General features: G+C 38.3%; 2 protein-coding genes across 4 annotated transcripts in view; one reads left to right on the forward strand and one right to left on the reverse strand.

Moving 5' to 3' along the window:
* Positions 1 to 6,597, reverse strand: part of LOC145664801 (uncharacterized) — a 42,505-nt gene extending 35,908 nt beyond the window's left edge. Inside the window, exons 1-2 of one of the 2 annotated variants that reach the window (XM_081731761.1) lie at positions 6,384 to 6,597; positions 16 to 168 (exon numbers count right to left, since the gene is read on the reverse strand). In XM_081731761.1, the coding sequence (XP_081587887.1) occupies positions 16 to 161 (146 nt within the window). In that variant the 5' untranslated portion in view covers positions 162 to 168; positions 6,384 to 6,597. Of the gene's footprint in view, positions 1 to 11; positions 169 to 6,383 lie in introns of those variants that run through there. The other variant, XM_081731762.1, reaches the window with a different exon arrangement.
* The window catches only part of LOC145664800 (uncharacterized), a 77,025-nt gene continuing 67,260 nt past the window's right edge, over positions 4,973 to 14,737 (forward strand). The window contains exon 1 of one of the 2 annotated variants that reach the window (XM_081731759.1): positions 4,973 to 5,570. In XM_081731759.1, coding sequence (XP_081587885.1) covers positions 5,558 to 5,570 — 13 coding nt within the window. In that variant the 5' untranslated portion in view covers positions 4,973 to 5,557. Of the gene's footprint in view, positions 5,571 to 6,257; positions 6,540 to 14,737 lie in introns of those variants that run through there. The other variant, XM_081731758.1, reaches the window with a different exon arrangement.

A 14,737-nucleotide genomic window follows, 5' to 3' on the forward strand; every position in this document is an offset into this window, starting at 1 on the left:
TAAACACTTACGTACATAAAATAAAGTTTTGTGCCCCTTGTGATGAGTTCTTTGTTGCCCTCAAAATGACTCCATACTTTGCGAATGAGCTTTTTTTGATCTTGCGTGAGCATCAACACGTCGTCTTGCTTTCGTTTTTTATGACGGAAACAAGGTGACATGGTTCATCTGCAATAAATAATAATAATAATAATAATAATAATAATACGAGGGATGTTCGAAAAAAGAAGATACAAGGCATAAAACTTGTATGTTATTCATTGTAACTTAAAGAAAATTTATTTATTTGTACGAGGGCATGTCAAAATTATCTACACTTTCATTCTACAGTTTATTTACATGAAGCTAGGGTTATACTATGTACATCATTTTTCTACGTAATCTCCCTCCTTATCAATGCACTTGGCCCAACGGTCAACGAGCTTACGTATTCCTTCCAAATAAAAGGTTATCGTTTGGTCGTGAAGCCACTTTTGCACCGCATTTTGCATGTCTAAATCTGAGACAAATCGGCGACCACATAAAGCACCCTTGTGTGGCCCAAACAAGTGAAAGTCAGATGGAGCTGCGTCTGGTCTGTAGGGAGGATGTTCCAATAACTCAAATTCCAGCTTGTTGATGGTTTCAATAGTGTGATGAGCCGTGTGTGGCCGTGCATTGTCATGCAACAACAAAACTTTCTTCGACAACAAACCTCGGCGTTTGTTGGGAATTGCCGACTTCAGGTTCTTTTCCAACATTTCACTATAACTCGCACTGTTGATCGTCTTTCCCTTTTCCATGAACTCTGCCATTATGAGCCCCTGTGAGTCACAAAACACAGTTAACATAACCTTTCCTGCGGATGGCTTAGTCTTGAATTTTTTTGCTCGTCGGAGATCCAGGGTGTTTCCATACTCTGGCGCTTTGATTCTGGCTCATAGTGATGAGTCTATGTTTCATTGCCGGTGACTATTCTACTTAAAAATGCATCACTTTCCTTGTTCAAGCGAGTGAGTAAGCGTTGACAGACCCTAACATGAGTGAGCTTGTGTTCTGCAGTAAGCTTTCTTGGTACCCACCGTGCACAGACTTTATGAAAACCTAGTTCGTCGTGAATTATTTGATGGGCAGAGCCATGACAAATGTTCAAAGCAGCTGCTACCTCATCAATAGTGATTCGCCTATTCGCCAGAACCATCTCTCGAGCTTGCTGAATGTTGTCATCTGCAGAGGAGGTTGATGGCCGTCTTGCTCCCTCTTCATGCGTTACACTTGTTCGACCACTTTTAAACTTCTCGAGCCACAAAAACACAGTTTTACGTGATAGTACACTTCTCCCATATTGCGATGAATGTCTGACCCTTTGACACCCTCCGACCAGAGGAATCGGATCACTGCTCGTTGTTCCTCTTTGTTGCAAACTTCTAATGGAGCACCCATGATATATCTGCAACAGAAGGAAGAAAAATGGAGGAATTAAGATCACACTTTCACAGCATTACCACAACAGTATAACAATAAAATATGTGAGGACAGAAGACAAAGTGCGCACTGTAAGCAAAGTTATGACAAAAGTGTAGATAATTTTTCGACTCGCCCTCGTACATTAATAACATGTCTGTCTTGCTGTAAGTTTGAACATTTCGGATCCTGCTTGTGTGAGCCCGCGAAGCTTACATTAAAAATGATGACTCGCCTGGAAAATTGATCAATAGTAGAAGTGAGGTTAGAGGTGCATTTTCTGTGATCCAGAAACACTACACTTGCTGACATTCATGGGTAGATTATACAGGTGTATGGGGAGGGTAAATTTCAACGCAACATATAGGGAGGTGGTGCCGTGCCTTTAAAGAAAGATAGACTAATATTGTTAGTGACAACCCTGGACACAACGGTAGACTTAGTAACTTCAACCACTGACGTTAAGCTTGAAACGACTAGAGCACCCCTTCTACAGCCCTGACCTAGCTCAGTGACTTTCACATTTTCCCTGTTTTAAAGCGAAAAGTAGGTGTCCACCATTATCTGGTATGTGAATATGTGAAAACTACTGCCTCGCTGTAGCTACGAGAACTTGGCGCCGATTTCGATGCAAATGGTATAGAAAACTTTATCTGCCGTTATAACAAGCTGTTGAACAAAAACCTTTATTACGTCGAGAACTATTGAGTAATGGAAATGGAAAAGGCTGAAAGTGCCACAAAGTAAAATTTCCAGTATTCAATAAAAACTTCCTAAAACTGTACTTTATCCTTTAAGGTGCTGCTCCTTGCGAGTGCTCTAGAAACTAGTAGGAATTTTTCTGGCACTTTGGACCTTCTCTAGGTTATTGGCGATGTCGTTTACAACACATTCCATGCAAAAAATCGATTTTTTTTATTTTTTGGCACTTTCAGCCTTTTCCATTTCCACTACTCTATTGTTGAGTGCTCTTTGATCTTCCAGTTATGTCTCACACATAAGCCATAATAGACTTTGTATTGTTTCGATCATTCCTCGTAATAATAATAGCGTTCTATTTCTGACGCTCAGGGCTGTTTTCGTTCAGGTATTTTCCCCCCTTTTTTTTACTGGACTTAGGACGGCTAATTCAGAGGTTTTGTTAGTGGTAAAAGCACTCATACATACAGTTATCTAGTATCATCATAGATTTATTGCTTAAAACTCAAATAAATTATATAGGGGTTAATTTATTCAATTTGTGAACTGATTGCTTCTGAAATCTTAGGAGTGGCTTACCACCTACAGCAGAGGTTCTCAACATTTTCTACTGGTGTATCACCAAAGCATATTAGCGATTAATGCTACCGTAAGTCACACGTACCATTGGTTGAGAAACCTTGAACTGGAGTATGGTCACACCTTCAAAGTATTTACTTGTTGCTAGTACACACTTAGTCAAACGCCCGCATCAGAATTATTATTATTACTCTTTATTTCTATTGTGTAATAGTCGGCTTACATTTCTTGACATATTGGGAAAAGACTTTGTACACCCTCTCTGTATTGGTGTGCAAAACTAAAGTAAGTTTCATATGCTGTCACTCGCAACTTGCATGGATTAGTGAAATTTGAACTATACATAGAAAATAGAGCTACAGCATGATATAAATACATGATTAGATAAAAAAAAAATGACACTTCTGTACAGAGGCAATAACTGACTGCACTGCCACTTGCGATGACCCCTCTGACATTACAGAAGGGAACAAGCCCTTAAGAGGTCGATGCATATTCTGCAATGCAGTGATAGAATGGGTCACCTGGTAACTTGGGCCAGTCTCGCTTCTTTGACCCGGTGAGCTGGATAGATCCTGAGTCCCAGACTGACTCTATAACCCAGGCAGATCGGGAGACCGAGACAAACCTGGTGACCCACTGACCCGGACGGACCCATAGACTTAAACAGGTCCGGTTACCCATCAGACTGCGACTTAGAAGAGAAAGCCGACCAGTGGCGTAGCAGCTGCCCCCGCAGTGCGGGGGGGGCCCGAGGTATAGGGGGCCCCGAAGTCTTGGTATGAATAAAGATTTAAAGAAGTAGAACTTCAATCTTACTTCTATCGGCTTTACAACTAGGGCCCCTTCTCTATACTTTGCAGGGGGGCCCGCAAAAGAGTGCTACGCCACTGAAGCCGACATATCAATTCTGATGCATTATTGCAGAATTTTTATAGTTGATTAATGACGTTCAGTGCTTCAACTCGAACATTCATTTGTTTGATTCTCGGTGTGACATTTCTTAATCAAGATGTCCTGAATATTTCAATTATCACATTTTTCGTCATTCCATTCGTGTTTTTGAACATAGGCATTACAAAAAGAATTAACGAATACGAATTTGGGCCAAATTATCTTTTATGTTCTGAAAGTCAAATTTTCTAGGTCGATTATCTTTTGTCGATCCCTTATATATATATATAAAAAAAAACATCTTTCAGTGCATTGTTTGAGACACACAGATGTAAACGCAAGCGAGGAAAAATATTAGCCCTATATTTAATGGCCCATACCATCATTGCTACAGAGTGCTCCTATACTGCCATGGGCGCCCAAAGGGGAGGCTCACGAAAATATATTAAATTTCTTAAGATTTTTTCAATACAAATGAAAAATACCAAATGTAATATAGCAACCAGGGATTTTAGCCCCCCTAGAAAATTTTCTTTGGGCGCCCATGTATACTGCTCACAAATTTCATAATTAGTTGTTGTGTTATGGAGCTCCATTCCTTCACCAGCATTATTGACAATTTCTGGTTGATCCTTGGTGCATCTGGACGTGCTGCAATATGTCTGCCTATAGGTTCCTAACTTGTCGATGGAATTCTAGTCGAGAGATAGGGCAGAGCAGTCCGTTCGCCGAACATACTAGTTTTCTTTTCTCGTTCCAAGTATTCCGTCACCTGCGCTATTTGATGTGATCGTGCCTTATCATCCATAAAGCAGAAGTTGAGGCCAACTGAACCTCTGAAAAGACGCACATCCAAAAGGAGTACACTGTCATTACAACGTTGACCAATGAGTCTATTGTAAAATTGGGAAATTGGTATGTCCATGCAAAATTATGCCTCCACATACAAGAACGCCGGACCTCCAAAATGATCATGTTTAACGTTGACCCTCGGCTCATTGCTTAACCCTGTCTCTCGCCAGATGAGCGTACGTCCAGAAACACTACTCAATGAAACTGCTTTCATCAGAGGAGAGAATGCAACCCCAATTCTCCTCGAACCAGTCGTGACGTTCTTGGCACCCCTGCAAAAGCCGCCAATGTGCGAATATCAACGGAACACAACGTTATGATCATCTGGCTAAGAGACTACCCCCATGCAGTCGACGTGCCACTGTGAAGTATGAAATTGGGTGAGTTGCAATGCTCGTAGATGTGTTTGCAATTGAACTCGCAAATTGACGTCGATCTCTTCTTGCTTGTTTCACAATGCAGTGGTTGTTCTCCCCTGTAATTGACCATAGTAACCACCGCCTCTCCTTCGCACAGCATTCGGAATGCTCCTCATGCAAGTAAAACAATGCTGTGGATAGTACTAAGTTGCTGGACCAAACTTCTCATACTTCGTCTTTCTTTCAGTTTCGCATCGGATCTTCCCTGTGTGAAATCACCCCAAAGGATGTTTTCAGGCTTTGTTGTGAGTAACACTACGACAACCCATCGTAATATCTCTCTGACTTACACACACTGTCTCATCCCTTTCATTTCACTCTTTCGTGTTAAGAAAGCAGACGTGTTCGGAGCTACTTTTACGCTGACATCACATAATGCAATGTTTTCTCTCTGTGGACGTGTGGGAGATGTCTGACAACATGCTGTCCGGTTTTCATTCATTCATTTCCATCGACTACACAATAAGACGTACTGACGTAGAATCTGGGAATATAGATTTGTAAGATTTACAGAAGAAATATCTATTATTTTAAAAGAAGAATGAACAAGTAATCAAAATATATAGGGATATTATACAACATGTTTAGTAATGTAGAAATACAGCAACAAAATGCACCCATTCATCTAATTTATAAGAAAGCCATTGTCCGAGAACTGTGCCTGAGCGAATATGAGAGTAAAAGGTAAGCATTTTTTTCTTATATGGTATCATAGATTTTTAAAATGTACAGAAGAAATATGTAATATTATTTTTTGCACATTCTTCGTTTACGCATATACCCACCGCCACTAGTGGGCCTGCTCCCTACGAATACACATCCGAGCTGTCGTGCCTCTCTACCAGCTTCGACCTGTCCTTATGCGGGTTAGATACATTTCCGCTTTTGGTGATCACACCTAGCAAGTTGGTTTGTGCTTTCTGCACGGTAATCCGCACGCTGTGTTATACCCATAAAGGCTAATCGCTCCTAAAGTGAATCTGCACTCAGGAGTGCAATTCCTCCCATAACAAATGACTTTTAAAGGTAGTAAGAGTCAAAGTGTGTATTTCCGAAAAAAGAAGTAAATACATAATGAATTCATGTATGGTCCTACAGTCTGCGTTTACGCAATAGCATTAATTTTATGGCAACATTGCATACTATGGAAAATTGCTAGTATGGTTGTCAAAATGTGATGTCTGGACTCATTGAGCTTCTGACAGGAACGGTACAAAGATTCATCCGCTATTTTTCATCATCAATTGGCACATGAATTTGGTCCATTACAAGATAATTGTTAGTAACTAAAACTCAATGATTTAGGTGACTAGCACTAAACCTAGGTCTGCATCTGAAGATAGAGAACCTCAATCGAGGTTTGAAAAAGAAAGAGAGCTGGACTAGAATCAAAATGGAGAAGAGGTCATAAACTCGAAAATCATGATTTCTTTCATAAATCAAATTTACAGCCATCTCCTTAAAATAAGATTATGATACTAAAAGTTACTAACTGACCTGTTGTTATGATAAAATGATGAGCAATTTAAAATGGGTTGAGTACATATCTTCCATCAATTTTGTTTTTAGAAACTTCTACGTGTAAATGAAAGAACTAGCAGCATTGTCAGAATGCGTTAAACTGCATATCAACAATGGATGTTACTAAATCCAGTAAGACTGACTATTTAGATTTTGAATTATTATTACTTTTCTCTAGAAGTTTAGTATTAGGCAAGATTATAAAGTAGCCATTTTTCATACATTAATTCGAGCCTACAACAACAAACTATGTTTTGAACTTATCCTATTTTACTCACAATTCATCATCAATTTATTATTAATAAAAAGTATTGTATTTTAGCAGATTTTTTCTAGAAAATAAAATGATCAACAAATGTATGTTTATATTATAGATATTAAAACTTAGAAAAAATATGTAGGCTACTGTATTTCTTCCTGAATTTCTATGGCTGGAAATTTACATAGGGATTAAACTTGAAATTCATTTCATTACATATATGATACCTTCTTATGTAAATTTAAAAATTACAAAAATGATAATTATTCTGTATAGGCTATATTAATCTATTTATTTATTGTTTTACTACTGTTATGGGGTTAACTGCCGCAGATGGTGTTCCGAAATACAAAATTTACAGAGAAATTAACAGAATCAGACGAAATGTCAACATGAGACTTAACAAAAAACGCAATTAAGATCATCAGTATAAGATGATTGGGGCACAAACAGTTATTTTACTTTGTATTTGAAATTTAAGTCTACTGTTGTATTTATGTGCAGCATTTAACATTGAATGTTACACTCTATACTGGTATTCAGTACAAATATATTTTAAATCTTATACTGCTATGCATGGCGAACGCTGTTTTAATCATTTAAATAGATAATTAGGCTTGTGCATAGCCCGCTCCCCCCAGTTCTTTGTCACCGGAACTGAAAGAGTCACTACTACTACTACTACTACTACTACTACTACTACTACTACTACTACTACTAGATACTACTACTACTACTACTACTACTACTACTATTACTACTTATATCGAGAACAGAAACCAACCAACCCCTGCGGGGCTTCTAACCCGTTCCTACTACTACTACTACTACTACTACTACTACTACTACTACTACTACTACTACTACTACTACTAGATACTACTACTACTACTACTACTACTACTACTACTACTACTACTACTACTACTACATATACTAAAGCTTCTTTACCACAATTTTTACATTTTAAATCTTTATAACATGCAATTCCGATTCATTAGAACTAATATGAATCCTTAGAATCACCATGATTCGTTAAAAATCACTCGGTGGAGCGGGTTATACTCAATCCGATAATTAAATTATTATTAGACCCTATTATTATTATTATTATTATTATTATTATTATTATTATTAGTTCTAGTAGTAGTAGTAGTAGTAGTAGTAGTAATTATTGTTGTTTAGGTTTCACTTAGGTTTCATCGTATATAAAAAAACAAAGAAATGCTATTTTTTTTAAATATCTGAATTTGCAGTTAAAGATGTGTCACTTTATCTGAATATTTTATAAAAAATAATTATTATTGAATCAAATTATTTTAATTGATTTAAAAATGCATTGTAATTGTAAAGCTTAATTGAGGAAAATGGGATAAATATTACTATATACAAAATACTGTCTGAATATGTACATTTTGTGATCAAAAGTATCCGGATACCCCCCAAAACTTATGTTTTCCATACTAGGTGCATTGTGCTGCCACCTACTACCAGGTACTCATTATCAGCGACCTCAGTAGTCATTACACATCGTGACAAAGCAGAATGGGGCGCTCCGCGGAACTCACGGACTTCGAACGTGGTCAGGTGATTGCGTGTCACTTGTGTCAGAAGTCTGTATGCGAGATTTCCATACTCCTAAACAACCCTAAGTTCACTGTGTCTGATGTGATAGTGAAGTGGAAACGAGGAGAGACACGTACAGCACAAAAGCTACAGGCCGACCTCGTCTGTTGACTGACAAAGACCGCCGACAGTTGAAGAGGATCGTAAAATGTAATAGGCAGACATTTATCCAGACCATCACAGGAATTCCAAACTGCATCAGAATCCACTCCAAGTACTATGACAGTTAGGTATGAGGTGAGAAAACTTGGATTTCATGGTCGAGCGACTGCTCATAAGCCACACATCACGCAGGTAAATGTCAAACGACACTTCGATTGTTGTAAGGAGCGTAAACATTGGACGATTGAACAGTGGAAAAACTTTGTGTGGAGTAACGAATCACGGTACACAATATGGCGATCCAATGGCAGGGTGTGGGTATGGCGAATGCCCGGTGAACTCATCTGTCAGCGTGTGTAGTGCCAACAGTAAAATTCGGAGGTGATGGCGTTATGTTGTGGTTTTTCTTGGAGGGGGCTTGCATCCCTTGTTGTTTTGCGTGGGACTCTCACAGCGCAGGCCTACATTTGATGTTTTAAGCACCTTCTTGCTTCCCACTGTTGAAGAGCAATTCGGGTATGGCGATTGCATCTTTCAACACGATCGAGCATCTGTTCACACTGCACGGCCTGTGGCGGAGTGGTTACACGACCATAACATCCCTGTAATGAACTGGCCTGCACAGAGTCCTGACTTGAATCCTATAGAACACCTTTGGGATGTTTTGGGACGCCGACTTCGTGCCAGGCCTCACCGACCTACATCGATACCTCTCCTCAGTTGAGCACTCCGTGAAGAATGGGCTGACATTCCCCAAGAAACCTTCCAGCACCTGATTGAAAGTATACCTGCGAGAGTGGTAGCTGTCATCAAGACTAAGGGTGAGCCAACACCATATTGAATTCCAGCAGTACCGATGGAGGGCGTCACGAACTTGTAAGTCATTTTCAGCCAGGTGTCCGGATACTTTTGATCACATAGTGTATATAGTAAGGAAATTTGAAATCTAGAGTGTTACTGTGAAAAATAAACAAGTAAAAAGTGCTTATAGAAAGTTTTTTTTTTTTTTTTTTTGCTTTGGAACATTCAAGGCAGGACCCTCCTACATCCATACATCGTTATACAATTTGTTTCTTGTAATGCTGTTTAAAACACTAGTCACAGCCTTCTTGATTGTTGCTACATCATCAAAGTAGGAACTTTTCCGTGTAGTTTTCAGTTTAAGAAAATAAGATCATACAGAAGCAAACGCCAAAAATATAGGCGGGTTGCGCGCGCAACAAAAAGTGGGTGGAGAGAGCAGCAGCCAACTAGCAACCTACGCACTTGCCACATTTACATTTATCTTCCTTAGTCACTGTCAAGGTTTCATGTTTCGCGCGCGTGTTAAAGATTGGTTACGGCAGAACGCAGGCTTTGAGCTGTGGTTAGGTAAACGGCTGTCGTCTGCTTACTCCTGCAACAGGAGGGGAAGGAGGTGGCACATGACAAGGGAGAGTTGACAACAGCGAGCTTTAAGGTGCGCGCGCAACCCGCCTATATTTTTGGCGTTTGCTTTAAATAGGAAGGATGTGACAACACATAGATTTCCCATCGGGCCAAAAACTTCACAATTAAAGCCTTGTGAAAGGGCATTGTCATGAAGCAGACGCCAACTTCCGTCATCATGTACTCGAACCTTATACGTATTACTCTTTGCATCAAACGTTTCCTTGTTCACTTTTAATTCTTCAGCAAAGATTTGAAGCGTATCGTTTTCTGTACCCTGTACTAATTGCGCTCACAATCTCAACGAATTCCGGTTTTCTTGCTGTCCTTAATGCACTTGAATGTTCATAATTTTTAACTGACTCCCGTTGTTTACTGGAACACTACCATTTAACTCAGGTATGGGATAAATAGTTGTTCCCATATACTTATTGCAACATGTGAAATGTTTTCGTAGCAGTTTCGCCCAAGCGCACACAAAACTTCATGTTGTCTTTTTTAGTTCCGTTTTGAAGTTTCGACAGACCGTTACAAGTGCTTATACTTACTTAATACCACCACACGCGACAATATCGTTCAAAATAAAGTGCTCTGCATTGATTGTTAGTGAATTATCTCTGACTTCTTCATATCACAGAATCTTGCTTAGTGTCATTATCTACTGAGAAAAAATCAGTCTCAATATCAAATTGCAGGACTGTGTATATTATATATACGAGGTGTGTTCAAAATATATCGAGCCTTTGGTTGGCAAAAATACATTTATTGATTTGGAAATCGGAAACACTAATCCGCTTCAAGGTAGCCACCTTGGTAGTACACACACTTCCCAGTGCTCCCGCTATTGTTGGAAACACTTCTGAACGTAGTTTTCGGAATGGTAAGCAACAGTACTGTCACATTCCGCATGATGTCTTCTCTCGACTCAAATCAAGTCCCTTTTAGTAGCTCAGCTTGGAAAATAACCAAAAGTCACACAGAGCAATGTCGGTGAGTAGAGAGCCTGGAATGTTGTGTTTAGCAATGAAAGCCTCAACCAAATTTTGCGAATACTCTCTCCTCATGCCCAAATTTTCGTTCAAAATTGAATGTACCGATCCGATTGAATAGTTTGCGCTTGAGTATCGCCAAGGTTTTGGCAAAATTTGATGCAATTTCGCTGCTCAAGTTTTCCCTATTATTTTACCAAAAAAAAAAAAAAAAAAATCCGACGACCGCTCACTACACGTCTTCACTCGTTGGTTGACTGCCAGCGACTGACTCTTTATGTGTGCGGGAAAAGATCACGATCTGCGCATGAGCGTCCCGTCTACATCTACATTGAAGAAAGTCTCCCGCACTTCATTGGTTTACGCGGGAAAGAAACGTAAGGTTCGATACATTTTGAATACACCTCGTATATTAATAAATTTGTGTTACAGTTTTGATATTACATCAATTCCTTCCCTCTGACACATTATAGTCACATAGTCGTACATGTAGACAGATCAATAGTACGTCTGATAAAGGCAGCAATACATTGCCTAAACTGTGACATATGGAAATTAACGTACGTAAACTCGGTATACTTTGGCCTTTAAAAAAACAAATCAAAATTCCCATTCTAATATCTCCTAAGATTATGGGGATAATTTATTGACATTTCTCCTGGTTAAAACGTAATCCTTTGGCTTTCTTTCGAAACCAGTAAATAATCAGTGTGACCAAGAATGATGATTATAGTTCCAATTTTTTGATGCCATGTTAGATTTTCCATGGTTGGGGTAAGTTTAGCCCAATTGTCAACTGTATTGTAACACTGTATTGAAGAAATAGAAAAGAAGAACAGGATATTATAAACACATTGATGAAATTATCAATGTTTTTACTCAATTTCAATCGAACAAGAAATGTCGTTCAATGAAGATATTTGTATCCTACTTGGTTGAATACCTATAAAAGAACGCTACAAATTTCTGAATACGTAACTTAAAATGCCTGTATTACAAACATAGGTGTGAAATCACTTTACTCAATTTAGAGGCAAACAAAAATATCGTTCAATGAAAATCTCTCTAAGTGGATGAATACTTAATATTCTAAAATAAGAGCACCGTTTCTTCATTGTGGTAGAGTACTTTATTGGTACCATATTGCTCAGTTTTAGAAAGAAAATTCTTGCAATTCAAGCACTGTATAGAATCCTCATGTAGAAGCTAGTGGAGGGCTAATCTTCCTTATTACATCGTACCACTTGTATACACCATTTCATCTTTAATATTGGGCCATTTCCAACACTTAGAAAGTATGGGCCAATGTTGCCCCAAATATTGGGCCAATGTTACCCCGCGCAATTAAACGCTTAATAATAATAATTATTATTATTAATAATTTGTGCGTAATTGAACAAACATTTAAAACATTAGCTTATTAATATTCGCTAATGAACATGTTTTTATTTCAACATACTTGTGCATTGAAGATGTGTCACTTTAATGCAATGAACAAAAGTTGTGAAACTTGAAATATAATAAATGTTTACATGTTAACAGTTGCTAGCATTTTCCCCGATTCCGAGAATAAATCACTAGCGCCAATGTTAAGGTGTTCTCAATGTTGTAATACTTCGATCCACAACTTTTCTTACTGGTAGAAAAAAAATAATAACCATGTAGGAGAAAATCAAATCTTTCTTTTCCTTTGGGCCAAAGTTGCCTTTATAGGGCCAAAGTATACCCAGTTTACGGTAAACCTTTTGTTTAGTCAGATTTTGATTTACTACTTAAGTTCAGTTAGCTCCAAAGCTTGAGTGAATGATATACAAGTTACTTTTATATATTGTTCATTTATATATTAATCAAAAGTATAGGAATAAAGAAGTAGAAAATTTGAAGCTCGTCTTCCAAGCGAAACCTAAAACGACGCTCCTGATTTCCCTTAACTCTCTTACCAGCTGTAAACAAGAAACTATTAGCGGAAGCCATTTTAGGTTCGAGCGTGACCGTATATACTTAAATAGAAATAAAATCTGCTCAAAACAATCAAGATCTTATTTTTTATTCAAGTTATATGTAGTACCAAAGCTACAATAAGTAAGTATAGTCAAACATGCATAAGTGGAATCGCAAAGGAACGCCAACTTAATTACACTTACTAAAGTATCTCACTTACCGAGGTTATACTTACCACATTTGAAAAGCTGATGTCTCACTTATAAAAGAAAGGTTAAAGGACAAGATTCTAGGTCCCACTTATTAAAGTTAGACTACGGTCGCCTTAATTAACTACGTCACTGTTCTTGCTTCTTACCGAAATGGTTTCAATAGACACTCCTACCTTCAGGTAGCATATCTTCGTACAGCTATTATCCACCAAACTTTTTCTTTTTTTTTTAATTGGTAACAATATCTCTTGATGCATTTAATCATGAATCCTGGTATTGCAGCAGCAGGGAAAAATTTACATTTCATTAATACATTTAATTAATTTTACTACATCCTGTTGTTTTATATTATATAGGATGAGTCAATATTATGTTATCACTCAAACGGTAGAAATTTACCATTCATCAAATGTGATAAAGAATTTGCATAGACTCTTCATGAAGTTAACCTGTTTGCTACCATGTCCAACACATACAACCAGCTATTAAAAATAAGATTTAAAGCCCTTACACATATTTCGCGTGGAATGCATGATACTATATCCCATATCCAGTCATTGAGATAATTGATGTCGCGAACTTTCCTCCTATTCATATGCTCCTTTACCATACTCCATAACCCGAAATCACAGGGTGACAAGTCTGAAGATTATGGGGGCCAGAGCATTTTAGCTCAAATCAGACAGCATTCCACTCTGACATGTTGTTACTAGACTTGCACCATTATGAAAGCTTGGACTTCTTAGACATGATATGAGCACATTCTAAGGTGAGTGTTTCAAAACAAGCCAACAGCAATTTTCAATTCACATCTTCTTGATCTTGGGCGTCCTGCATCTCCTCTGTAGTTGCTCAGTACCGATCCAACTTCTACAAACTGTTGATAGATGCGGCGAACTATTAAATGGCTTGGTGAGTCACGTGCAAATCGCTAACAAAACATTTAACGGACTACAATTGGCTAGCCATGCACTTCCATCAAGCTTGCTACAACTCTTCTTTCCTCCAATGTTATTCGATAAGCCATTATGTAACATATAAAAGCAAGAAAAACGGGATGAGTCAAATGGAAGAGAAACAATAGAAGCTAGTCCATGAAAATATAAAAACTTGGTAAGTCAAATTGAAGAGATAAACAATAGATGCTAATTCATGATAGAAGTTCGACATTATACATGTTTGGTGTATGTTTAACAAATAAACATTTATACCATTTAAGAGATAACGTAATTTTGATTTGTCATATATTTAGTGGATTTAATCATTACATATACATTCGTTCTTTAAATGTGAAAAAATTTTCACACGTTGAGCGGGATAAGAAACCGGAATTTGCAACTGAAATGCAGAGGTGGACGTATGGATTAAGGTTGTGAGTAATAATAGCTACAAGATTTGGCGACCGAAAAAGGTGGATTTGTCCTCTGAAACAAGAATAGTGACGAAGTAAATTAACCTTTGAAATCTTTAAGTCTTACGTCCCACGGTTGTGCCGATTAGGCTAAAGGAGACGGTGATGATGAGAGATGAGTGAAATGGTGGAAAGCAGAAAGTGGGAGGAAACGGGAGAACCCCGAGAAAACCCACGAGCACGGTGTTTGTCCACCACAAAGTCCACACGGCGCGAGCTGGGATCGAACCAGGGACCCCAAGCACCGAAGGTGAATGCTCTACCACTGAGCCACCGCGCCCCCCTTGAACTAAATTAAGGCAAGCTATCTATTTGTTGGATGTCTGTCTTTCATTATTATTTTTTTTTACTTTGATTTCTCT

The sequence above is a fragment of the Thermobia domestica genome, chromosome 11 (assembly GCF_964235325.1).
Source record: "Thermobia domestica chromosome 11, izTheDome1.hap1.1, whole genome shotgun sequence".
NCBI lineage: Eukaryota > Metazoa > Arthropoda > Insecta > Zygentoma > Lepismatidae > Thermobia > Thermobia domestica.